Raw genomic sequence first — 27,585 nt, forward strand, 5'->3', positions numbered from 1 at the left:
CTCCTTAATTTCTCTTTCTTCTGTCTTGTTGTTGGTGTATAGGAATGGCACTGATTTCTGTGCATTGATTTTATATCCTGCCACTTGACTGAACTCCTGTATGAGTTCTAGCAGTTTTGGGGTGGAGTCTTTTGGGTTTTCCACATAAAGTATCATATCATCTGCAGAGAGTGAGAGTTTGACTTCTTTGCTGATTCGGATGCCTTTGATTTCTTTTTGTTGTCTGATTGCTGTGGCTAGGACTTCTAATACTATGTTGAATAGCAGTGGCGATACTGGACATCCTTGTCCTGTTCCTGACCTTAGGGGAAAGTTCTCAGCTTTTCCCCATTGAGAATGATATTCACTGTGGGTTTTTCATAGATGGCTTTTATGATATTGAGGTATGTACCTTCTATCCCTTATACTCTGAAGAGTTTTGATCAAGGAAGGATGCTGTACTTTCTCAAATGCTTTTTCTGCATCTATTGAGAGGATCATATGGTTCTTTTTCTTTCTTTTATTAATGTATTGTATCACGTTGACTGATTTGTGGATGTTGAACAAACCTTGCAGCCCAGGGATAAAACCCACTTGGTTGTAGTGAATAATCCTTTGAATGTACTGTTGGATCCTATTGGCTAGTATTTTGGTGAGAATTTTTGCATTCATGTTCATCAGGGATATTGGTCTGTAATTCTCCTTTTTGATGGGGTCTTTGTCTGGTTTTGGGATCAAGGTAATGGTGGCCTCATAAAACGAGTTTGGAAGTTTTCCTTCCATTTCTATTTTCTGGAACAGTTTCAGAAGAATAGGTATTAATTCTTCTTGAAATGTTTGGTAGCATTCCCCTGGGATGCCATCTGGCCCTGGGCATTTGTTTTTTGGGAGATTTTTGATGACTGCTTCAATTTCCTTAGTGGTTATAGGTCTGTTCTGGTTTTCTATTTCTTCCTGGTTCAGTTTTGGTAGTTTATACATCTCCAGGAATGCATCCATTTCTTCCAGATTATCTAATCTGCTGGCATATAGTTGCTCATAATATGTTCTTATAATTGTTTGTATTTCTTTGGTGTTGGTTGTGATCTCTCCTCTTTCATTCATGATTTTGTTGATTTGGGTCCTTTCTGTTTTCTTTTTGATAAGTCTGGCCAGGGGTTTATCAATCTTGCTAATTCTTTCAAAGAACCAGCTCCTAGTTTCGCTGATCTTTTCTACTGTTCTTTGGTTTCTATTTCCTTGATTTCTGCTCTGATCTTTATTATTTCTCTTCTTCTGCTGGGTTTAGGCTTTATTTTCTGTTCTTTCTCCACCTCCTTTAGGTGTAGGGTTAGGTTGTGTACTTGAGACCTTTCTTGTTTCTTGAGAAATGCTTGTATTGCTATATACTTTCCTCTTAGGACTGCCTTTACTGCATCCCAAAGATTTTGCACGGTTGTGGTTTCATTTTCATTTGTTTCCATGAATTTTTTTAATTCTTCTTTAATGTCCTGGTTGACCCATTCATTCTTCAGTAGGATGCTCTTTAGCTTCCATGTATTTGAGTTCTTTCCGACTTTCCTCTTTGATTGAGTTCTAGTTTCAAAACATCATTTTCTGAAAATATGCAGGGAATGATCCCAATCTTTTGGTACTGACTGAGACCTGATTTATGACCTAGGATGTGATCTATTCTGGATAATGTTCCATGGGCAGTAGATAAGAGTGCTATTCTATTGCTTTGGGATGGAATGTTCTGAATATACCTGTGAAGTCCATTTGGTCCAATGTGTCATTTAAAGTCTTTATTTCCTTGTTGATCTTTTGCTTAAATGATCTGTCCATTTCAGTGAGGAGGATGTTAAAATCCCCCACTATTATTGTATTATTGTCGATGTGTTTCTTTGCTTTTGTTATTAATTGGCTTATATAATTGGCTGCTCCCATGTTAGGGGCATTGATATTTACAATTGTTAGATCTTCTTGTTGGATAGACCCTTTAAGTAGGATATAGTGTCCTTCCTTATCTCTTACTATAGTCTTTGGTTTAAACTCTGATTTGTCTGATATAAGGATTGCCACCCAGCTTTCTTTTGGTGTCCATTAGCATGGTAAATGGTTTTCCACCCCCTCACTTTCAATCTGGGGGTGTCTTTGGTTCTAAAATGAGTCTCTTGCAGACAGCATATCGATGGGTCTTGTTTTTTTATCCAATCTGATAGCCTGTGTCTTTTGATTGGGGCATTTAGCCCATTTACATTCAGAGTAACTATTGGAAGATACGAATTTAGTGCCATTGTATTGCCTGTAAGGTGACTGTTACTGTATATTGTCTGTGTTCCTTTCTGGTCTATGTTGCTTTTAGGGTCTCTCTTTGCTTAGAGGACCCCTTTCAAGATTTCTTGTAGGGCTGGTTTCGTGTTTGCAAATTCCTTTAGTTTTTGTTTGTCCTGGAAGCTTTTTATCTCTTCCTCTTTTTTCAATGACAGCCTAGCTGGATATCGTATTCTTGGCTGTATATTTTTCTCATTTAGTGCTCTGAATATATCCTCCCAGTCCTTTCTGGCCTGCCAGGTCTCTGTGGACAGGTCTATTGCAAATCTAATATTTCTACCATTCTAGGTTACAGATCTCTTCTCCTGGGCTGCTTTCAAGATTTTCTCTTTGTCTCTGAGACTCGTAAGTTTTACTATTAGATGTCAGGCTGCTGACCTATTTTTATTGATTTTGAATGGAATTTTCTGTGCCTCCTGGATTTTGATGCCTGTTTCCTTCCCCAAATTAGGGAAGTTCTCTGCTATAATTTGCCCCAAAAACCTTCTGCCCCTCTCTCTCTTTCTTCTTCTTCTGCGATCCCAATTATTCTAATATTGTTTCATCTTATGGTATCACTTATCTCTCGAATTCTGCCCTCGTGATCCAGTAGTTGTTTATCTCTCTTTTTCTCAGCTTCTTTATTTTCCATCATTTGGTCTTCTATCTCACTGATTCTTTCTTCTGCCTCATTTATCCTAGCAGTGAGCACCTCCTTTTTGGATTGCACCTCATTAAAAGCCTTTTTGATTTCGACTTGGTTAGATTTTAGTTCTTTTATTTCTCCAGAAAGGGTTTCTCTAATATCTTCCATGCTTTTTTCAAACCCAGCTAGTATCTTTATAATCATCATTCTGAACTCTAGTTCTAACATCTTACTAATATCCATATTGATTAGGTCCCTGGCAGTCAGTACTGCCTCCTCTTTTTGTTGAGGTGATTTTTTCCATCTTGTCATTTTGTCCAGAGAAGAATAGATGAATGAGAGAACAAAATGCTAATAGGGTAACAACAACCCCAGAAAAATATACACTAAAAATATCAGAAGAGACCTGAAACTGAGGGGAAAGAAAGGGAAAGAGAGAAAAAGGAAAAAAAAAAGAAAAAGATAACAAACAAATGAACAGCAACAACAAAAAGAACAGGCTGGTGAATAGATCAGTGCCACACACTAGATTTTGGGAGTATTTTGGTCTGTTAGAAGAAAGTGCCTCCCAAAAATTTAAAGAAAAAAAGCTTATATATGTACAAAAATAAGGGTAAATATGATGAAGGGATGGAATATGACTGTAAAGATGAAAATTATAAAAGATTTTATAAAAGGAAATGATAAGAAATTGGTTGAAAACAGAAAGAAGAGGATTTAAAAAAAAAAAGAAAGGGAGAGAATGTGATCAGGCAGGAGACTAGAACAAAGCCTGTGATCAGGCAGGAGACTAGAACAAAGCCATACACTAGAGATTTAGGTTATATTTTGGTCTGTTAGAAGAAACTGTATCCCAAAATTTGAAAGAGAGAACCATATATATGAAAGGATAGAATATGACTCTAAAAATGAAAAATAAAAAAGATTTTTTAAAAAATGGGATTGATAAGATGTTGGTTGAAAAAGCAAAAAAGAAAAATTCAAAAAAGAAAAAAAGAAGAAAAAGAAAATTAAAAAAATTAACATTGAAAGATTAAAGAATCATGGGGAAAAAAGCCATGAATTCTATGTGCAGTATTCCCCTAGTGCTGGAGTTCTGCCATTCTCATTGATTGGTAAACTTGGTCTTGGCTGGCTGTTCTTGCTGAGCTTCTGGGGGAAGGGCCTGTTGCCGTGTTCTCAAGGTCTTTGCCAGAGGTGGAATTGCCCTGCCCTTGCTAGGGGCTGGGCTAGGTAATCTGCTTGGGTTTGCTCTCGGGAGCTTTTGTTCCCTGCAAGCTTTCCATACAGCTTTGGAGGATGAGAGTGAAAATGGTGGCCTCCCAAGCTCAGCCCCAGAGGAGCTGAGAACTTGGGGCTCACTCCTCAGTGAGCCCCTAGAGAAAAGCAGTCAATCACTCACGTCTCTTCGGTTTCTGGCTGCACTCTGTGCTCATCTGGCCTGTGACCAAGCATTTCTATCTCTGGCACATGACCCCGTGTGGAGTTTCCAAACCCAGTAGAGTTCTGCGGTGTGCTTCCATGCCACTCCTCCCGGGGGAGGAAGGGGAGTCTCCCCGGATCTGCCACTTGTTGGGTCCCTGCTGGAAGAGCAGTGGCCTCGCTGTACCACGGATCACAGTTTATGGCAACCCCGAGCTGAGAGCCCACTCCTCCGCTCTGTCTCTGCAGCCGGCTTCCCCACTCTGATACCTGGGAGCTCTGCTGCACTCAGGCACCCCTGGTCTTTCTGTGACCCCGAGGGTCCAGAGACCACACTGTCCCAGCGAGGGTTCCACCCCCCCCCCCGCTTAGCCCCTGGAGTGACGTCCCTCAGTGGAGCAGACTTCTAAAAGTTCTGATTTTGTGCTCTGCTGCTCTGTCACTTGCCAGTAGCGGCCAATGGAGGCCCCCTCCCCCTCAGTCTATCCTTCCTAGTATCGCCCGGGATTCACTTCTCCGCACGTCCTACCTTCCAGAAAGTGATTGCTTTTCTGTTCAGAGAGTTGCTGCTATTCTTTTCTTTGATCTCCTGTTGAGTTCGTAGGTGTTCAGAATTGTTTGATCCCTATCTAGCTGAATTCCTGGGACCAGACAAAATTTAGGTCTCCTACTCCTCTACAGAGAATATTTATTTCTGGATTTCCAGAGATAAAATATTTCTAAGAATGTTGCTTATCTGCAAAGAATTGCTACTTCCCCAACTGACATTTGTGGGACAGTGGGTACCTATTCAGGAATGGAACCTCAAGATAAAATGCCATGATCTCATCTCCTTGCTGGGAAGTAATTATCATTTCACCTGTAATTGCAATTGCAGTGTCTACAAAGGGGAGTGGAGATTATCTGTGAAAACACTTGTGAATTGTGTACATTACTGAACACTATTAAAATGTAATAATGAAGATTGTCAACAGATGTGGCAAAATATTTGAAAAAGATATTATGTGGGAAATATGGGGAGAGGGAAAGTAAAAAGGGATCAGAAGAGAGGTGCACAGCATACATTGAAATCTAATAAATGAGAGAATGTGGTTAAGCAAATTTCTTTACTGGATTCTTCATCACTTTGAAGGTTTTGTTTTTAAAATATGAGGTGTCAACAATTTAATTATGATGAGCTATGATGTGAATTCTTACTTTTATTCTTACTGGGACTTCTTGAGTTTTTAGTTTCCAACAAATTTGAAAATGTTTAAGCCAATTTGTATTAATTTTTTTACCACTTTGCTTCTGGTATTCCAAATACATGTATACTTATATTTTTTTACAAGTCACTTACACTCTTTTTTTTCCCCTTTCTCTCTCCCTCCCTGTGGTTCTTTCCCCATAACTTCCATAGCTACAAGCTCAGTGATCTTTTATTACACATTATCTGCTGCTCATCCCATGTAGTATATTTTAAACTTTATATATTGTGTTTCTTTAAATCTCCATATGTTTGAATCAGGTCTGTTTTTGCATCTTATATTTTTATCTTTATGAGGTTCACCTTTCCCCCCATACTTCCAAAAACAAATGTATAATATTAATAAAAGCTGCATAATATGCTTTGCAAAAAAAAAGAAAAGAAAAGAAATGGTGCATAGTATTATCTCAATCTTTTTGTATTTGTTGAGGACTGTTTTGTGACTTAATATGTGACCTATTCTGGAGAATGTCCCATGTTTACTTGAAAAGAATGTGTATTCTGCTGTTTTAGGATGGAATGTTCTGAATATATCTGTTAACTCCATCTGTTCCGAAGTATCACTCAAAGATATTGTTTCCTTGTTGAATTTTCTGTTTAGATGATATATCCTTTGATGTAAGTCAGGTGTTCAAGTCCCCTACTATTATTGTATTATTATCAATGAGTTTCTTTATGTTTGTTATTATTTTATATAATTTGTGCTCCCATGTTGGTTGCATAAATATTTGCAATTGTTACATAGTTTTGCTGGATTGTTGCCTTTATCATTTCATAGTGCCCTTCTTTTTCTCTTGTTACAGTCTTTGTGTTAATGTCTAGTTTGTCCAATATAAGCATTGCTGCTCCAGCTTTCTTTTGACATCCATTTGCATGATAAACGTTTTGCCATCTCCTCACTTCCAAAGTGCAGGTGTCTTTATGGGCGCCTGGGTGGCGCAGTCATTAAGCATCTGCCTTCAGCTCAGGTCATGATCCTAGGGTCCTGGGATTGAGCCCCACATTGGGCTCCCTGCTCTACGGGAAGCCTGCTTCTCCCTCTCCCACTCCCCCTGCTTGTGTTTCCTCTCTCGCTGTGTCTCTCTCTGTCAAATAAATAAATAAAATCTTTAAAGAAAAACCAAAGTGCAGGTGTCTTTAAGTCTAAAATGAGTCTCTTGTGGGCAGCATATAGATGGGTCTTTTTTTTTCCATTCTGAAACCCTATGTCTTTTTATTGGAGCATTTAGTCCATTTACATTCAAAGTAATTATTGACAGATATGTATTTATTACCATTTTATTACAATAAAATAATGTTTCTGGAGATTTTCTCTGATTTGATCCTTTCTTGTCTTTGTCACTTTTGGTCTCTCCACTCAGAGAGTCCCCTTTAATATTTCCTGTAGGACTGGTTTGGTCGTTACAAACTCCTTTCATTTTTGTTTGTCTGGGAAACTCTTTATCTCTCTATCTCTCCTTCTATTCTGAATGATAGCCTTGCTGGATATAGTATTCTTGACTGCGTATTTTTCCCATTCAGCACATTGAATATATCATGCCACTCTCTTCTGGCTTGCCCAGTTTCTGTTGAGTAATCTCCAGGTAGCCTTATCAGGTTTTCCCTTGTAAGGTAAGGACTTCTTTTGTCTTGCTGCTTTTAAGAATTTTTTATTTACCACTGTATTTTGCAAATTTTGTTACTGTTGGACTGCTTTTGCTGATTTCAATGGGAGTTCTCTGCCTCTTGAATTTGGATGTCTGTTTCCTTCCCCAGATTAAAGAAATTTTTAGGCATCATCACTTCAAATAAATTTTCTGCCCCCTTTTCTCTCTTTTTCTTCTAGGACTCCCATAATATGACTGCTATTATGTTTGGTGGAGTCAGTGAGTTCCCTAAGTCTATTCTTGTGTTGCATAATTCTTCTTTCTCTCTTTTCTTCAGCTTCATTTCTTTCCATTAATTTGTCTTTACATCACTATTTGTTTGTCTGCTTCTCCTGGCCTGCTGTTCATTTCATCAAGAATATTTCTAATCATATTTATTGCACTTTTCATCTTTGATTGTTTTTTTTAACTCTTTGATCTCTGTGGTAATGGTCTTCTTATATCTTCTATTCTTTTTTCAAACCCAGTGAATATCCTTATGATTGTTGCTTTAAATTCTCCATCAGGAATGTTATTCATAAGCTTTTTTGCTTAGATCTCTGGCTATGACCTTATCTTGTTATTTTATTTGGGATAACTTCCTCCATCTTCACATTTTGTCTAAGTCTCTGCCTTCTTCTCTATGTTAGAAAAGCCAATTATGACTACTGCTCCTTAAAGTAATGGCCTTATGAAGAAGAGTCATGTAGTGCCCAGAGCCTGGCACTTCAGGGAGTGTTTCTAGTGTGTGTTGTATGTGCTCTGCTGTTGCATTTTGGCTGCTCTGTCCTTTAGGCCAGTCATCTGCAGAGGTTCTCCTTGTCTGCTATGGGCAGTGTTTGGGCCCTGATCTGAATGTGGCAAGTTTTAACTAGGTGTGCTCTGGTCTGCTTGTGAAATAAGACCTGTCACCACCTCCACCGGATCTGAGGCCCTACAGAACTTTCTGGTGATGTGGTGTGGGCAGGGGTTTCTGCAGGTCTTTTGGGGAATGGGCCTGCCACACTGGGCCTGATGCATGTGGGACTGAGAAGGGCAGTCCCACTGGAGTGCAGGGTGGTGGGGCTTAATGCATGCAAGTTATATAGCTAGTGTCAGTGCTGTGCTGATTCCCAGAAGTGGCTCTGTGTTTATACTGAGGGGCTGGTGAAGGAAATGGCTCTGGCCAGCTCCTTTGTTTCCAGAGAGGTGTCTCTGTGAATAATCCTTCTCAGGGATGTGCTCCAAGAAGAGCAAATAATCTCCCCACTCTGTGCCCCAGGCTTTCTTCATACTGCTGTTTCCATACTGTCTGCCCCTGCATTTTTGCCTGCCTTCTCTCCAGAAGCATAGTGTCCTTGGGGCTCTAGCCCTGTCAAGTCCACTGACCTTTAAAACTCCAGTATTTAAGCCTGACTGGTTGCAAGAACTCACAAAATTCAACCCCTCTTATTTTTCAACCCAATGGCTTTGGGGAAATGTTTTCTTTGTGCCTTCCCCTGTGTACTCCTGTCTCTCTTGCCATTCTCTGTGACCATGCTCCCTCCCCTCTGCAGCACCTGCAATCCATTTCACCCCTAAACTATGTCTCCACACTTCCTACTTTCTTTGATGTGGCTTCTTACTACCCCCCCCCCTTATTTGTGGAGTTTGTTCTGTCACCCTTCAGGTCTATGTCTGGAGTATTTAAGAGATTGATATCTAGTTGCATTCATGGGAAGAGGTGAGACTAGGGTCCTCCTACTCCACCACCATCTTCCTTTACACAATAACTTTGAATTTTTTGTCAGGCAATTCATAAATCTACATTTCCTTGGGGTTAATTTACTGAAGCTTGATTAGTTTCCTTTGGTGGTTTTATGTGTGCCTGATTCTTGATTCATGATTTATGTAGACTAGCACTGATGTCTGTATATTTCAAGGAAAAAAACACCTCTTCCTTTCTTTATATACTGTTGTCAGTAAGACTCTCCTTCTAAATCCCCAGGCTAATGGAACTGTTTCTGGGATCACAGTTGAAGAGGGCTTGAATTAGGCCATGTGGCTGCTGCCATATCTACAGTCGGGTTCATGGTTGGCAGGCCTATTACTGAGGGTTCAGGCAAGCAAGGTTCCTGTTCTTTCAACAGATTGGTGGGACTGCCTCTGAGATCATAGTCAAAAAGGGCTAGGGCCAAGTCTCAGAGTTGTTTCTGGGTCCACAATCAAGTCTGTACATGGTGGGCTTATCATCAGGGCCTTGGAAGGTGTGGTTACTGTAGATTCCCTGTGCGGGCAGAACTTTCCCCAGACCATTGCAAAATGGGGTTGGAACTAAGTCTCAGGGCCACGTCAGTGTCCATAGACAAGACTGATGTCAGTGGTACTATTACCAGGAATGCAGAAAGGCATCACACGGCTCCTGGGCAGGCAAGGGAGGCAGGGCTGACTCTAGACCACAGTATAGCAGAACTGGAGCCAAATCTCAGGGCTATGTCAAGATCTACAGTTGAGACTAAAGTCAGTGGGCTGGTTACCAGGGGCAGAGATGGGTGTGTTTCCTCTCATGGGGGAAGAGTGACTCCAGACTGTGGCAGAACAGGACTAGGGCCAGGCCATAGGGCCACTTCAGTATTCACAGTCAGAGATTGGAAAACTACTACCAGGGACACAGATGGACATAGCTCTGCTAGGGTCCCTTCGTGAATGAGGCTGCTTTCAAGACCACAACCAAGCAGCACTGGAGCTGAGTGCATAGTGGGATGAGACTGTTTTCAGTCTGCAGCGGGGACCATGTTTAGTGAGCCCACCATTAAGGTATGGGCCTGCCTTCTCAAAGCAGCTTTCTTTAGTCTTGGGCCCGCTGGAGTTTCACAATCTCCTACCTGGATCCCAAAGCTCCCACAAAGGCACTTTTATCCATGGATGGCTGCCAGATCACAGTTTGTCTTGGGCCATACAAGCTAGGAATTTCCTACTTTGTCATTTTGTTCCATCTATTTTAAAAAAAAAGATATTATAGTTTTAATTTCTAGAATTCCCATTTTGTTCATGCTTATAATTTCCATTTTTCTTATGAGATCTATTAACACATCTGTCATAATTTTCTATGCATTCTTCAGAATAGACTTAAAATATTTTCTGTGTTCCTCCTAAAATATGGTCATCTGCCATCAGTTTTAAGGATTATGGGTTACATTTTTTGCTTCATCTTGCCTCATTCTTTTTTGTACGTTGTACATTTCATGTAGAACAAAAGTGGAAACTTATTTGTACTGTCTTTTTCATTTTGTTTTAGACAATATGTAGTTGCTTGGGAGAAAGAATTATCATTCAAATTTCACCATAAGTCCAGTTTATCTGAAACTGAGGAATAGCTTTTATATTATACCATCTGCCTATCCTTATAAGCACATCTGTATTTTTATTTGTGTGCATGCTATATTTATAAATCATAAATATTATCTTAACTCTTCAAATATTTTGCTATCTTGAGGAATTTTATTTGAATAATAGCACCTTCCTACTGTATTTTGGTAGCTAACCAATAATAATTGTTGCTAACTTATTCCTTTAATGGATGTAGTGGTTAATATTTTACATGTATTAATCAGATGTATTTATTATATCTATTTCTTATTTTCAATTATTTGCTGTTAATATTTGATACTCTTGCAAATAATAGTACATTAAACTGAATTCAGATGTTGGGAAGTCAGCCAGATCAGGAAAATGACAAAAATATTCTTTTTGTAGGGTATTTTTTGTAACTTCTGACAGGGAATATATTTGGGATAATAGTAATGAGGAATGGGTTTTGTTTTTAAAAATCTAGATATTTGGGAGCACTTACAGATTAACGAAGGCAAGTCATAGAATAGATTTGGTTTGTATGTGTGTGTATTGAAGTAAAGTTGCTCCTAGTGAGATAAAACAGAGAATGGTATAGGGTAATGATCTTATACTTTCAATATGGACATATATCTTCTCTCCAGGGACTATAGACTAAACAAATGAAAGTAGTATCACATTGTCAGATAGATCCTAACATAACTTAATATCTTTTAAGTGATATAACCTAACTTCACAGTTAACTCCTGATTCTTTTTTTTTTTCTATCTTATTGAATATATCAGAATTAAAAACTCCCCCACTGCAATATCATTTTATGTATCACTCTAAAAATAAGGATTCTGGGAAGCTTCTGGAGTTGCCATTATAACCAGATTTACTAAAGTCCAGTTAAATGTCTACCTGTGCTGTTTTTCACTGTAAGCTAAATGCAAGTAGTAAATTGTTAAGAGCATTAGTGTGGTGTGAGGAATGCTTATTGGTTGTACTGGTCCTGTTTGGATCAAGAATAAGCATAAACATCTGGGGTTGCTGAAGTCCAGCTGAGTGGCCTTCTATAAGATAAATAAGACTCATGTAAAGTGGTATCTCATTGTAAATTAATGATGTATTATTCCTTGGCTAATTGAATTTAAATTAAAAAAATAAAATAAATTTGATTGTGGCAATGGTTGCACAATATGGCATTTACTAAAAATGATTGAATTGTATGCTTTAAATGGGTGAATTATATGTGAATAATATCTCAATATCTCAATAATACTTTAAAAAAAGCAAATAAGACTCACTTTTAGTACTGCTCAATTGATGAGGTCATCAGTAATCCTCACAATACCTCTCATAATACCCCTTCATCATACTCCTCAGTAATCTCACAATACTCCTACTATGTTCTTTTCATTTTTCACGTCACAGGGCATTTTTAACATCACAAGGTATTTTCAGTCTTTATTGGGTGGAATACAGCTTTAGAATTTCCCATTTTAAAGATAACCACTATATACTTATTTGAATAGCTCAGCAGAGAGAATTATTGGCCATTTGCAAAGTAAAGAACTCAGGTAGGAAACAGATGAATAAATGATATGACAGAAATGACAAAGGATCAAGCAAATGTGATGTTTGTGGCAAGGGATATCTGTATGATTAATTAAAATAGAACAAATGTTATGCATTATTTTTAATTAATTTAATGCATTGTCTCATCTGATCTATTTTTTTTATAATGTTTTGCAGGTCCAAAGCTAGAACAGGTTACTGTTTTTTTTCAAGTGAATAAGTTACTTTCAGGGAAGAAAGGTGAGTGGCTATCCTGGTGCTTTTGAAATAATGTATTTTATTACTAGTGATGTCAGTGCTTCAAATTCTGTGAGTTCATTCTTTCAGAAGCTTAAGAAAGAATATTTTTATGATAGATATTTTTCCCAGTGAGTGCCCCTAAATGGAACAAAGAGTCCCCATTATTGCTCCCTTTTTAAAATATCTTTTAAAAGTAACCTGAATATCTTTGGGGAATTATTCCCATATTTCTTTTTTTCACAATTTTGTATTGGATGAAAATAAACTTGTAGTGAAATTCAACTATGCTAACTACTGATATTTTTTAATCTTTATCTGAAATATTCACAACATATATGATCTACTCATATTATAATCAACCTTTATATTATTTTTGGTACCTCATTTGCTCTTTAAAATTTTTGTTGATTAAAGGTTTTTTTTTTTTATATTCCCAATAGATCTTACCTAATTTTATTAGAACAATCAAAGGTAGCATTTTTTTAATGCTACATATATGGGTCCCATTTTTCAGGTACTAAATACAATATCTACTACACACTTACTGTTCTTTATTCAAACCTGCACAACATAAGCCTGGCTATGGAAATGCTTATTTGTTGGGAGGGTGCTTGTCTGGATCAATGATGAGCACAACTGTCTGAGGATGCTGAGGGACTCATTCCAGATGTCAATCTGAGGTCCAGATGAGTGGCCCTCTACTAGGACAAATAAGACTCTCAGGGCCTGGCTGTCTTTAATGACCCCTCAGTGACAACATAATACCACTGTTAGCATGCTCTTTTTCCCAGAACAGGGCATTTATGTCTTATTTTATAAGTCACCATGCACCTTTAGATATGATCAGCAATCCAAGATTTGCTTCATTTTGCTTACTTTGAATGAAAGTTGTAGAAAGATACCGATATAGAGAAAAGATGTTCTTGAGTAACAAATGAGGGAATAAAAATGATTGAAATAAGAAGGAGAGAAGCAATTGTGATGGGTACTGAAATTCTCATTTGGGCTAAAAGAAGAAAAAAATGTATGCCCATATTAAATAATGACAATGGAACCAATTTTTTACTGCTGAATATTTTCTGATACTCTGTCTTTGTTTTTCTTTCTGTCATGTTGTGCTGAGATAGAAGGACTAGGATCAGGGCTTTTACTTCAGAGAACAGAGGTGAGTAACTAAACAAAGATCCTTTGAAGCTCATATGTTATATTCTGTATGCCAGGTCTTGAGGTCTCTGTGTGCATCTTTTCAGAAGCTTATTCAAGAATATTTTTATAATGTATCTTTTTCCTCATTGAGGCCTTAGTCAAGGTTACCTACATTATTGTATCCTCATAATTTGTTCTTTCATTTTGATTCTTTTCTGCTTTGATGGAAAGATGTAGACTATTAGAGAAATTTTAACAGTTTCATATTGGATCAAAATTATTATAGTGAAATCCAAATATGCCAAAATGTTATCAGATTTCTTCATCTGCTTAATTATTGAACTTTAAGAATAGAGACTCTATGATTCATAAGGTTTTTGTAGTCACATTGCATTATATTTCTGCCTCTAATTTAATCTTTGGGGAATGATGTGAATTGTTTCTCATTTTTGCAACATGGGACTTTGTATGTGAAATTTTGTTAGATCTCTTTAAGACCATTAAGTTTTTATATGATAAAAGTTGCAATAATTCTTTTGAAACACAAAACAGTTCAATTTTCAATACTGCTCTAGGCCTTTAAAAAGGATATTATGTTAGAGGTATTAAATGGAGAGATATGGAAATATCATATCATTATTATTTCTTACTAAAACTTGAAATACACATCCCTAAGAAAAGTTGTTTATATATTTCCTGGCAAGGTTTGTTGAAAATTGTGTGTTACCTGAGACCTAGTGGCTATTGCCTTAAGCATACGCAAAATTTTTTCTTGACGAAGTTCTGTCACAACTCTTATCAAGTAGTGCTTATTTTTGTATCCATTTATTATAATTTTTAAATTTACATTTATTATCTAGAACCATAGAAGGTGATTCTAAAAAACTGAGCAACTACTAATAGTCACAGATCAAAAAGGAAATTAGCTCTGCCAGATATTGAAATGAACTCTAGAACCTCAATCATTAACAACTTCGAACAGACATATAGCAGGAACGATAGGTCCTGTTTTTTATTTAAAAAGCATATTCTTACAAGCCCCTACTTGTATATTTGTTACCATTAGTAGATTCACAGATTCAAGGAGTTGGTGATACTGTCTCAATCCATACAGTGTAACAGCACATTGATGCATAATATCTATGAAGTAAATTGTCCATGTTATGATGCTATATTATAGGACTCAGACATAGAAGAAAAATATAACTAACACAATAGAATCTTCCCTTATGACCAGCTCCAGCCCCTCCTCCCCAAATGCAACTCTTCTGAAAATGTATTTCACTTTTTTCTTCATTTTTTCTTTATAAAAATGTGATTATATAGTTTTGCTCTCTTTGTGACTGCATTTTCTCAAGATTCTTACTAGTTAGATGAACATTTTATTCATTACTGCAAGTTTTTTTAGTAATATCTTTTTATTTTGTATGTCTTTTAGATATTCATATTTTGTGTTATCTCCCATTCTCGATTAATCTTGGTAGGAGGGTTATAATCGTATTAATTAATTCAAATTATTTTTTGTTGTTGCCTTTTCCTTTTGTAAGTCTGCTTTTTATTTTGCTGATTTCTGCTCTTAACCTCTTTAATTTTTCTGTATTTATATCCTTCTGGATTTTTATTTGTCTATCTTCATCTGGCTTCTTGTAAAATACAATTTATTTATTTTTTTAACCTTCCTCAATTCTAATATATTGTTTTTCACTCTAAATTTCCCTGTAAGCACATTTTAGCTGCATGAGCACAAGTTTAGCATTTACATTTTTTCTATTACTAATATAAATATATTTTCTTATTTCTATGTTGATTTATTTTTGAATTATGGAATATTTAAAAGGGCATTGCTTAATTTCCAAGAAGTAGGGCTTTTTTTCTTGATCCTTATTAATGATTTCTAACCTAATTCCATATGATGGAAAAACATACTTTGAATTGATTTTATTACTTTTGAATAGTTTTGTAACTCTGCAATGGTATAGGGTATGGCACAATTTAATAAGTATTCCATTTGCACTTATAATTACATTAATATATAATTATATTATTGTGGATTCAGTGTTCTATATATTCCAGTTAGTTCTATTTTGAAATTGCCTTACCTATATTTCTTGTATCTTTACTAGTCTATGATCTGAAAATAAGTTACTCAGGGAAAGTCATGAGGGAGATAGTCATGGAGATAAGACACCTTGGTGGTTTCTGGAATGCTTGTAATATTTTTATATTGATCTGTGTCTTGATTAGTTGTTTTGTCTGGACGGTGAAAATTTACTGAGCTGTACAATTTTCATGCATAGACTTTTCTACACATGTAACATATTTTAATAGAAAGTTAAAAATATCCCATCAAATTAGTCCAAACATTAGCTAATACATTTCCTAGGAATAGTGTCTAATATTGATAATATGTTACTTGGGATTTAAGGATTGATGTCTTCAGGATAGGTCGAGCATTCTCTTCTAAATGCAGACATTATCAGTAAATCATAACATTACACTGACAGTCATACCAAGATAGATTTTCATTAACAATCACTTAAATACTATTATTAATTTCAAAGCAAAATTTGTATACTAAGATTCAGATGTTCTGAAAAAGCCATTGTCTGGATCAATCATAGTTTCTATAAAATTTTTATTATAATAATTTATATTCTGATAACACATGCAAGGATGACAATGAGAGAACAAAATTTATTACACTGATAAAAAAGTGTTCCCATAAAGAATTAATCAGGATAAGCTTCCATAGTGGGAATTTTTAAGGTTCAAACATTATGTGTGTTTCTTTTCAGGTAAGTTTGAGAGTCATATTTGGTGTATGGGTTTTTCTTTTCATTTGTTTTAGTGCTGGTAATGCATACTTGAGAGTGAAAAAATAAGAAAATAAATATAAAGGTATAAGTTATGGTACCTGAATGGGGTAGTGAATTAATCACACAGGATACAGAGAATTTTAATTTAGCATAATGTTTACTTAGCTTTATAGAAGTGTGTAGAATGGACATTGTCATCTCACTGAAAGATCTAATAGTTACTGATACACAGTTTTGTTTCACACTGACCACACTATGAATATTTTATGACTTATTCATATGGGAGCCTAAGGGTGTGTGTATGTGTGTGTTGTGTGTCAGAACTTGATACAGAGAAACAAGAAAATCTGGTTGTTAGTATATATGGATATGGGGTCATGTTGAGTCAGACTTACATATCAACCATGCCTTACTCAGCTCTGGAGTGAGCCTACAGGTCATGCATTCCAAGTAGAGATAGCAGGTTAAAGTCTTTTCACAATTAGGGTCAACATAGAAGCAACAGCCTGCAGAAAGGGAGGGAGATCTGTTTATACTGATGTCAGAATGTGTTGGGAGACTTCTCTGGAAACAAATGAGCTGGCAGGTGACATTTTCCTCCCCCACCTCCAACATAAAAACAAAGACACCTGGCAGGGGTGGGGGGGGGAGTAGCACTGCACAGACAATTGCTACCTAACCAGCTAGCAGCACACCCTAACCACAAGTTCTCTGAGAACTCACCTATCCCAAGCCTACTGGCCTCAGCCCTTAGCTCAGCACAAATTTTGTGAAGGCCACATACAGCCTGCCTAGCCATTGATTCTGTGCCATGCCCAAGGAGTTAACATGATTCAGGGGATCTGGTCAAGGACTAGAGGCTCAGTGCAAATTTTGCTAACACTGGCCCCTGCCCCCAAGTCCTTCTGCTGCCACGCCCCCTCAGAGCTTGCCTGCCTGGGTCTCACTAACATCACAGAGAGGAAGCACAGCCCACAACAAGCAAAGAGTCAGTACAGAAGTCTGAACTGAAAGGAAAAGTAACTCAGATACAAAAGCAGGACACAAGCAACACACATAGGAGACTGAACTGAAGTGTTGGGTTCTGGTGAACAGGAGACAGACACTGCACTACAGGGGACTACAGGACCTCTTCTTCACAAAGCCACTACTTTCAAGAGAAGGAGACATAGCTGAATTTCCTAACACAGAGAAACAAACACAGAGAGGTACACAAAATGAGGATAGAGAGGAGTATGTGCCAAATGAGAGAACAGGACAAAATCACAGCAAGATGTATAAGTGAAAGAGAAATAAGTAATATGCCTGATACATAATTTAAAGTAATGATCATAAAGATACTCACTGGACTCAGAAAAGGATGGTGGACATCAATGAGATACTTGACAAAGAGATAAAAATAAAATATCAGAGATGAAGCACTCAATAAGTGAAATAAAAATATAATTGATGGAATAAATAGTAGGTTACAGGAAGCAGAGGAAAGTATCAGTGACCTGGAAGAGAGAGTAATGGAAAACAAGCTGAACAGGTGAGAGACAAATATTGCATAATGAGAATAGACTTAGAAAACTCAGTGACCTCATTAAGTGTAATAACATTCACATTATAGGGATTCCAGAAGGAGAAGAAGAGAAAGAAAGGCACAAAATATGTTTGAAGAAATAATAGCTGAAAATTCCTGAGTCTGGGGAGGGGAACAGAGATCCAGATTCAGGAGGCATAGAGATCCTCCAACAAATTTAACCCAAGGAGATCTACACCAAGGCACATAGTAATTAAATTGGCAAAGAATAATGATACAGAAGAATATTGGAAGGTTGCAAGAGAAAAGAAGAGAGTTACATACAAAGGAAACCCCATAAAACTATCAACTGATTTTTCAGCATAAGCTTTACAGGCTAGGAGGGAGTAGCATCATGTATTCACAGTGCTAAAAGGGAAAAATATGCAGCCAAGAATATTTTATCAAACAAGGCTATCATTAAGAATAGAAGGAAAGATAAAGAGTTTCTCGCCAAACAAAAGCTAAAAGAATTTCTGACCATTAAACCAGCCCTAAAAAAAAAAAAAAAGAAAAAACGGTTAAGGGACTCTGTGAGTGGAAAATAAAAACCATAAGTAACAGTAAGAAAAATAGAAAGTACAAAAGCAAAAAAAAAATTTATATATATATATATATATATATATATATATATATATATATACACACATACTATATATGTATATAGTATACCAGTAAGAATCACTTAAGAAAAGCACAAAATAAAAGGATGTAAAATATGATACCAAATACCTGAAATGTGGCAGTGAAGGGAGTAAATGAGTATAAAATTAAACAACCATAAGCTTAAAATAGACTGCTATATGCAGAAAATGTTATATAAACAGAATGATAACCACAAATCAAAAAACAGTAATAGGGAAAAATAAAGAGTAAGAAATCCAAGTATAACACTAAAGAAACACAGCAAACCATGAAAGAGAGAAAGAGAAGGGTAAGAGAAAAACTACAAAAACAACCAGAAATCAAGTAACAATATGGCAATAAATGCATATCTATCAATAATTACTTTAAATGTAAATTGACTAAATGCTACAGTCACAAGACATAGGGTGTCACAGGGGGTATAAAAACAAGAATCATCTATATTCTGCCTACAAGAGACTGTTTTACACCTCAAGACATCTGCAAATTAAAAATGAGGAGATAGGAAAACATTTAATATACAAATGGATGTCAAAAAAAAAGCCAGAGTAGCAAACTTATATCAGACAAAATAGACTTTAAAATAAAGTCTGTCTTTTTGTGTCTTCTTCAATTTCTTTCATGAGTGTTCTGTAGTTCCTAGAGTATAGATCCTTTACCCCTTTGGTTAGGTTTATTCCAAGGTATCTTGGGGTTTTTGGTGCTATTGTAAATGGAATCATTTCTCTCATTTCTCTTTCTACAGTTGCATTGTTAGTGTATAAGAAAGCAACTGATTTCTGTGCATTGATTTTGTATCCTGCCACATTACTGAATTGCTGTATGAGTTCTAGTAATTTGGGCATGGAGTCTTTCGGGTTTTCCACATAAAGTATCATGTCATCTGCGAAGAGAGAGAGTTTGACTTCTTCTTTGCCAATTTGAATACCTTTTATTTCTTTGTATTGTCTGATTGCTGCTGTTAGGACTTCTAGTACTATGATGAACAATAGTGGTGAGAGTGGGCATCCTTGATGTGATCCTGATCTTAAGGGAAAGGTTCTCAGCTTTTCCCCATTGAGGATGATATTTGCTGTGGGCTTTTCATAGATGGATTTTATGAACTTGAGGAATGTTCCTTCAATCCCTATACTCTGAAGAGTTTTAATCAGGAAAGGATGCGGTATTTTGTCAAATGGTTTTTCTGCATCAATTGAGAGGACCATACGGTTCTTCTCTCTCCTCTTATTAATGTATTCTATCACATTGATTGATGTGCGAATGTTGAACCACCCTTGCATCCCGGGGATAAATCCCACTTGGTCGTGGTGGATGATCCTTTTAATATACTGTTGGATCCATTAGCTAGGATTTTGTTGAGGATTTTGGAATCCATATTCATCAGGGATATCAGTCTGAAATTCTCCTTTTTGACGAAGTCTTTGCCTGGTTTAGGAATTAAGGTAATGCTGGCCTCGTAGAATGAGTCTGGAAGCTTTCCTTCTGTTTCTATTCTTTGAAACAGCTTTGGGAGAATAGGTATTATTTCTTCTTTGAATGTTTGGTAGAATTCCCCAGGGAATCCATCAGGCCCTGGACTCTTGTTTTTTGGGAGGTTTTTGATCACTGCTTCAATCTTGTTATTGGTAATTGGCCTATTCAGGTTGTTGATTTCTTCCTGTTTCAGTCTTGGTAGTTTATAGGTTTCCAGGAAGGCATCCATTTCATCCAGATTGCTCAGTTTATTGGCATATAGTTGTTGATAATAATTTCCTCTTTTTTTTTTTCTGGTTAATTGAAGTTCTGAAAAATTTTTTTATTACTTTTTTTTATTTTTGTATTGTTATGTTAATCCCCATACATTACATCATTAGTTTTAGATGTAGTGTTCCATGATTCATTGTTTGTGCATAACACCCAGTGCTCCATGCAGAACGTGCCCTCTTTAACACCCATCACAAGGCTAACCAATCCTCCCACGACCCTCACCTCTAGAACCCTCAGTTTGTTTCTCAGAGTCCATCCTCTCATGGTTCATCTACCCCTCCGATTTCCCCCCCTTCATTCTTCCCCTCCTGCTACCTTCTTTTTTTTTTCCTTAACATATATTCCATTATTTGTTTCAGAGGTACAGATCTGAGATTCAACAGTCTTGCAAAATTCAGAGCGCTTGCCAGAGCACATACCCTCCCCAGTGTCTATCACCCAGTCACCCCATCCCTCCCACCCCACCCCCCACTCCAGCAACTCTCAGTTTGTTTCCTGAGATTAAGAATTCCTCATATCAGTGAGGTCATATGATACATGTCTTTCTCTGTTTGACTTATTTCGCTCAGCATAATACCCTCCAGTTCCATCCAAGTCGTTGCAAATGGAAAGATCTCGTTCCTTTTGATGGCTGCATCATATTCCATTGTATATATATACCACTTCTTCTTTATCCATTCATCTGTCGATGGACATCTTGGCTCTTTCCACAGTTTGGCTACTGTGGACATTGCTGCTATAAACATTAGGGTGCACGTACCCTTTCGGATCCCTACTTTTGTATCTTTGGGGTAAATACCCAGTAATGCAATTGCTGGATCATAGGGTAGCTCTATTTTCAACTTTTTGAGGAACCTCCATACTGTTTTCCAGAGTGGCTGTACCAGCTTGCATTCCCACCAACAGTGTAGGAGGGTTCCCCTTTCTTCGCATCCCCATCAACATCTGTCATTTCCCGACTTGTTAATTTTAGCCATTCTGACTGGTGTGAGGTGGTTTCTCATTGAGGTTTTGATTTGGATTTCCCTGATGCCGAGCAATGTTGAGCACTTTTTCATGTGTCTGTTGGCCATTTGGATGTCTTCCTTGCAGAAATGTCTGTTCATGTCTTCTGCCCATTTCTTGATTGGATTCTTTGTTCTTTGGGTGTTGAGTTTGATGAGTTCTTTATAGATTTTGGATACTAGCCCTTTATCTGATATGTCATTTGCAAATATCTTATCCCGTTCTGTCGGTTGTCTTTTGGTTTTGTTGACTGTTTCCTTTGCTGTGCAAAAGCTTTTTATCTTGATGAAGTCCCAATAGTTCATTTTTGCCCTTGCTTCCCTTGCCTTTGGTGATGTTTCTAGGAAGAAGTTGCTGTGGCTGAGGTCGAAGAGGTTGCTGCCTGTGTTCTCCTTTAGGATTTTGATGAACTCCTGTCTCACATTGAGGTCTTTCAACCATTTTGAGTATATTTTTGTGTGTGGTGTAAGGAAATGGTCCAGTTTCATTCTTCTGCATGTGGCTGTCCAATTTTCCCAACACCATTTGTTGAAGAGACTGTCTTTTTTCCATTGGACATTCTTTCCTGCTTTGTCGAAGATTAGTTGACCACAGAGTTGAGGGTCCATTTCTGGGCTCTCTATTCTGTTCCATTGATCTATGTGCCTGTTTTTGTGCCAGTACCATACTGTCTTGATGATGAGAGCTTTGTAATAGAGCTGGAAGTCCGGAATTGTGATGCCGCCAGCTTTCCTTTGCTTTTTCAACATTCCTCTGGCTATGCGGGGTCTTTTCTGGTTCCATACAAATTTTAGGATTATTTGTTCCATTTCTTTGAAAAAAGTGGAAGGTATTTTGATGGGGATTGCATTGAATGTGTAGATTGCTCTAGGTAGCATTGACATCTTCACAATATTTGTTCTTCCATCCATGAGCATGGAACATTTTTCCATTTCTTTGTGTCTTCCTCAATTTCTTTCATGAGTATTTTATAGTTTTCTGAGTACAGATCCTTTGCCTCTTTGGTTAGATTTATTCCTAGGTATCTTATGGTTTTGGGTGCAATTGTAAATGGGATCGACTCCTTAATTTCTCTTTCTTCTTTCTTGTTGTTGGTGTATAGGAATGCCACTGACTTCTGTGCATTGATTTTATATCCTGCCACTTGACTGAATTCCTGTATGAGTTCTAGCAGTTTTGGGGTGGAGTCTTTGGGGTTTTCCACGTAAAGTATCATATCATCTGCAAAGAGTGAGAGTTGACTTCTTCTTTGCCGATTTGGATGCCTTTGATTTCTTTTTGTTGTCTGATTGCTGTGGTTAGGACTTCCAGTACTATGTCGAATAGCAGTGGTGATAGTGGACATCCCTGCCGCATTCCTGACCTTAGGGGGAAAGCTCTCAGATTTTCCCCATTGAGAATGATATTCGCTGTAGGTTTTTCATAGATGGCTTTTATGATATTGAGGTATGTACCCTCTATGCCTATACTCTGAAGAGTTTTGATCAAGAAAGGATGCTATACTTTGTCAAATGCTTTTTCTGCATCTATTGAGGGGATCCTATGATTCTTGTTTTTTCTTTTGTTAATGTATTGTATCACGTTGATTGATTTGCGGATGTTGAACCAACCTTGCAGCCCAGGGATAAATCCCACTTGGTCGTGGTGAATAATCCTTTTAATGTACTGTTGGATCCTATTGGCTAGTATTTTGGTGAGAAGTTTTGCATCCATGTTCATCAGGGATATTGGTCTGTAATTCTCCTTTTTGATGGGGTCTTTGTCTGGTTTTGGGATCAAGGTAATGGTGGCCTCATAAAATGACTTTGAAAGTTTTCCTTCCATTTCTATTTTTGGGAACAGTTTCAGAAGAATAGGTATTAATTCTTCTTGAAATGTTTGGTAGAATTCCCCTGGGAAGCCATCTGGCCCTGGGCTTTTGTTTGTTGGGATATTTTTGATTACTGCTTCAATTTCCTTAGTGGTTATAGGTCTGTTCAGGTTTTCTATTTCTTCATGGTTCAGTTTTGGTAGTTGATACATCTCTAGGAATGCATCCATTTCTTCCAGGTTATCTAATTTGCTGGCATAGAGTTGCTCATAATATGTTCTTATAATTGTTTGTATTTCTTTGGTGTTGGTTGTGATCTCTCCTCTTTCATTCATGATTTTGTTGATTTGGGTCATTTCTCTTTTCTTTTTGATAAGTCTGGCCAGGGGTTTATCAATCTTGTTAATTCTTTCAAAGAACCAGCTCCTAGTTTCGTTGATCTCTTCTACTGTTGTTTTAGTTTCTATTTCATTGATTTCTGCTCTGAGATTTATGATTTCTCTTCTCCTGCTGGGTTGAGGCTTTATTTGCTGTTCTTTCTCCAGCTCCTTTAGTTGTAGGGTTAGGTTGTGTACTTGAGACTTTTCTTGTTTCTTGAGAAAGGCTTGTATTGCTATATACTTTCCTCTTAGGACAGCCTTTGCTGCATCCCAAAGATTTTGAATAGTTGTGTTTTCATTTTCATTGGTTTCCATGAATTTTTTTAATTCTTCTTTAATTTCCTGGTTCAGCCATTCATTCTTCAGTAGGATGCTCTTTAGCCTCCATGTATTTGAGTTCTTTCCGACTTTCCTCTTGTGATTGAGTTCTAGTTTCAAAGTATGGTGGTCTGAAAATAGGCAGGGAATGATCCCAATTTTTTGGTACCGGTTGAGACCTGATTTATGACTCAGGATGTGATCTATTCTGGAGAATGTTGCATGGGTACTAGAGAAGAATGTGTATTCCGTTGCTTTGGGATGAAATGTTCTGAATATGTCTGTGAAGTCCATTTGGTCCAGTGTGTCAATTAAAGTCTTTATTTCCTTGTTGATCTTTTGCTTAGAATATCTGTCCATTTCAGTGAGGGGGGTGTTAAAATGAGGGGGTATTGTTGTCGATGTGTTTCTTTGCTTTTGTTATTAATTGCCTTATATGATTGGCTGCTCCCATGTTAGGGGCATAGATATTTACAATTGTTAGATCTTCTTGTTGGATAGACCCTTTCAGTAGGATATAGTGTCCTTCCTCATCTCTTATTATAGTCTTTGGTTTAAAACCTAATTTGTCTGATATAAGGATTGCCACCCCAGCTTTCTTTTGGTGTCCATTAGCATGGTAAATGGTTTTCCACCCCCTCACTTTCAATCTGGGGGTGTCTTTGGGTCTAAAATGAGTCTCTTGCAGACAGCATATCGATGGGTCTTGTTTTTTTATCCAATCTGATAGCTTGTGTCTTTTGAGTGGGGCATTTAGCCCATTTACATTCAGGGTAACTATTGAAAGATAGGAATTTAGTGCCATTGTATTGCCTGTAAGGTGACTGTTACTGTATATTGTCTGTGTTCCTTTCTGGTCTATGTTGCTTTTAGGCTCTCTTTGCTTAGAGGACCCCTTTCAAGATTTCTTGTAGGGCTGGTTTCGTGTTTGCAAATTCTTTTAGTTTTTGTTTGTCCTGGAAGCTTTTATCTCTCCTTCTATTTTCAATGATAGCCTAGCTGGATATAGTATTCTTGGCTGCATATTTTTCTCATTTAGTGCTCTGAATATATCCTGCCAGGCCTTTCTGGCCTGCCAGGTCTCTGTGAATAGGTCTGTTGCCAATCTAATGTTTCTACCATTGTAGGTTACCTATCTCTTCTCCTGAGCTGCTTTCTGGATTTTCTCTTTGTCTCTGAGACTCATAAGTTTTACTATTAGACGTCGGGGTGTTGACCTATTTTTATTGATTTTGAGAGGGGTTCTCTGTGCTTCCTGGATTTTGATGCCTGTTTCCTTCCCCAAATTAGGGAAGTTCTCTGCTATAATTTGCTCCAGTATACCTTCTGCCCCTCTCTCTCTCTTTCTTCTTCTTCTGGGATCCCAATTATTCTAATGTTGTTTCGTCTTATGGTATCGCTTATCTCTCGAATTCTGCCCTCGTGATCCAGTAGTTGTTTATCTCTCTTTTCCTCAGCTTCTTTATTTTCCATCATTTGGTCTTCTATCTCACTGATTCTTTCTTCTGCCTCATTTATCCTAGCAGTTAGCGCCCCCATATTTGATTGCACCTCATTAATAGCCTTTTTGATTTCTACTTGGTTAGATTTTAGTTCTTTTACTTCTCCAGAAAGGGTTTCTCTAATAACTTCCATGCTTTTTTCAAGCCCAGCTAGTATCTTTAAAGTGATGATTCTGAAGTCTAGATCTGACATTGTACTAATGTCCGTATTGAGTAGGTCCCTGGCAGTCGGTACTACCTCTTTTTCTTTTTGTTGAGGTGATTTTTTCCATCTTGTCATTTTGTGCAGAGGAGAATAGATGAATGAGAGAACAAAATGCTAGCAGGGTAACAATGTCCCCAGAAAATATACTCTAAACATATCAGAAAAGAACTGAAGCAGTGGGAAAAGAAAGGGAAAGAGTGAAAAAAGAAAAAGAAAAAGATAATGATAAAAACAAACAAAAACAGAACAAAACAAAACAAAACAAAAAACAGAATGTGATCAAATACGATCAGGCTGGTATATAGATCAGTGCCACACACTAGATTTTGGGTGTATTTTGGTCTGGTAGAAGAAAGTGCCTCCCAAAATTTAAAGAAAGAAAAACTTATATATGTACAAAAATAAGGGTTGATATGATGAAGGGATGGAATATGACTGTAAAGATGGAAATTATAAAAAATTTTATATAAGGAATTGATAAGAAGTTGTTTGAAAAAAAAAGAAGAGGATTTAAAAAAAAAGAAAAAAAAGGGAGAGAATGTGATCAGGCAGAGGAGTAGAAAAAAACCATACACTAGAGATTTAGGGTATATTTTGATCTGTTAGAAGAAACTATCTCAAAATTTTAAAGAGAGAACAACTTATATATATATGCCAAAAATACGGGTAACTACTATGAAGGGATAGAATATGACTCTAAAAATGAAAAATAAAAATGTTTTTTAAAAAAGGGATTGATAAGGGGCGCCTGGGTGGCTCAGTCAGTTAAGCGGCTGCCTTCAGCTCGGGTCATGATCCTAGGGTCCTGGGATCGAGTCCCTCATCAGGCTCCCTGCTCTGTGGGGAGCCTGCTTCTCCCTCTCCCTCTGCCTGCTTCTTTGCCTACTTGTGTTCTCTCTCTATCTCTCTGTCAAATAAATGAATAAAATCTTTAAAAAAAAAAAAAGGGATAAGATGTTGGTTGAAAAAGGGAAAAAGAAAAATTCAAAAAAAAAAAGACAGTTAAGAAAAAAAATTAACTTTGAAAGACAAAAGAATCTTGGTAAAAAAGCCATGAATTCTATGTGCAGTATTCCCCTAGCACTGGAGTTCTGCCGTTCTCATTGATCGGTAAACTTGGTCTTGGCTGGCTGTTCTCGCTGATCTTCTGGGGGAGCGGCCTGTTGACGTGGTTTCCAAATGTCTTTGCCGGAGGCGGAATTGCCCCATCCTTGCCCAGTCCGGGCTAAGTAATCTGCTCGGGTTTGCTCTCCGGAGCTTTTGTTCCCTGCAAGCTTTCCGTACACCTTTGGAGGCAGAGAGTGAAAATGGTGGCCTCCCAATCTCCACCTCGGAGGAGCCGAGAACTCGGGGCCCCGCTCCTCAGTGAGCCCCCAGAGAAAAGCCATCAGTCACTCCTGTCTCCCCAGTCTCCGGCTGCACTCCGTGCTCACCCGGCCTGTGACCGCGCGTTTCTATCTCTGGCACCTGACCCTGGGTGGAGTCTCCAAACCCAGCAGATCCCTGCAGTGTGCTCCCGCGCTGCTCCTCCCGGGGGAGGAAGGGGAGTCTCCCTGGATCTGCCGCTTTTTGGGTCCCTGCTGGAGGAGCAGTGGCCCGACTGTGCTGCGGATCACGGTTCATGGCAACCCCGAGCTGAGAGCCCGCGCCTGGGCTCCGTCTCTGCAGCCGGCTTCCCTGCTCCGATACCTGGGAGCTCTGCCGCACTCAGGCACCCCCGGTCTTTCTGTGACCCCGAGGGTCCTGAGAGCACAGTGTCCCACGAGGGTTCCACCCCCCACTTAGCCACCAGAGTGACGTCCCTCAGCAGAGCAAACAGTCCTAAAAGTTCCGATTTTGTGTTCCGCGGCTCTATCACTTGCCAGAAGCGGCCAACGGAGGCCCCTCCCCTGCCATCTATCCTCCCGAATATCGCCTCAGATTCACTTCTCCGCACGTCCTACCTTCCAGAAAGTGGTCGCTTTTCTGTTCAGAGAGTTGTTGCTATTCTTTTCTTCGATCTCCTGTTGAGTTTGTAGGTGTTCAGAATGGTTTGATCCCTATCCAGCTGAATTCCTGAGAGGAGAGGAAATCCAGGTCTCCTACTCCTCCGCCATCTTGCTCCACCCCCGATAATAATTTCTAGTAAT

At 38.0% G+C, this 27,585-nt stretch overlaps 1 protein-coding gene and 1 non-coding gene across 2 annotated transcripts in view; both read left to right on the plus strand.

The window, feature by feature from the left end:
• Positions 1–27,585, plus strand: part of LOC144382842 (uncharacterized) — a 121,845-nt gene that overhangs the window by 70,993 nt on the left and 23,267 nt on the right. The window contains exons 4-5 of the mRNA XM_078078925.1: positions 12,257–12,319; positions 13,447–13,484. Of these exons, the coding sequence (XP_077935051.1) occupies positions 12,257–12,319; positions 13,447–13,484 (101 nt within the window). The remainder of the gene's footprint in view (positions 1–12,256; positions 12,320–13,446; positions 13,485–27,585) is intronic.
• LOC118522139 (small nucleolar RNA SNORD109A) lies at positions 12,937–13,003 on the plus strand. The gene has a single exon (XR_004910495.1). It is a non-coding gene; the product is annotated as a small nucleolar RNA SNORD109A (small nucleolar RNA).

This window comes from Halichoerus grypus, chromosome 8 (genome assembly GCF_964656455.1).
Source record: "Halichoerus grypus chromosome 8, mHalGry1.hap1.1, whole genome shotgun sequence".
In the NCBI taxonomy this organism is placed as follows: Eukaryota; Metazoa; Chordata; class Mammalia; order Carnivora; family Phocidae; genus Halichoerus; species Halichoerus grypus.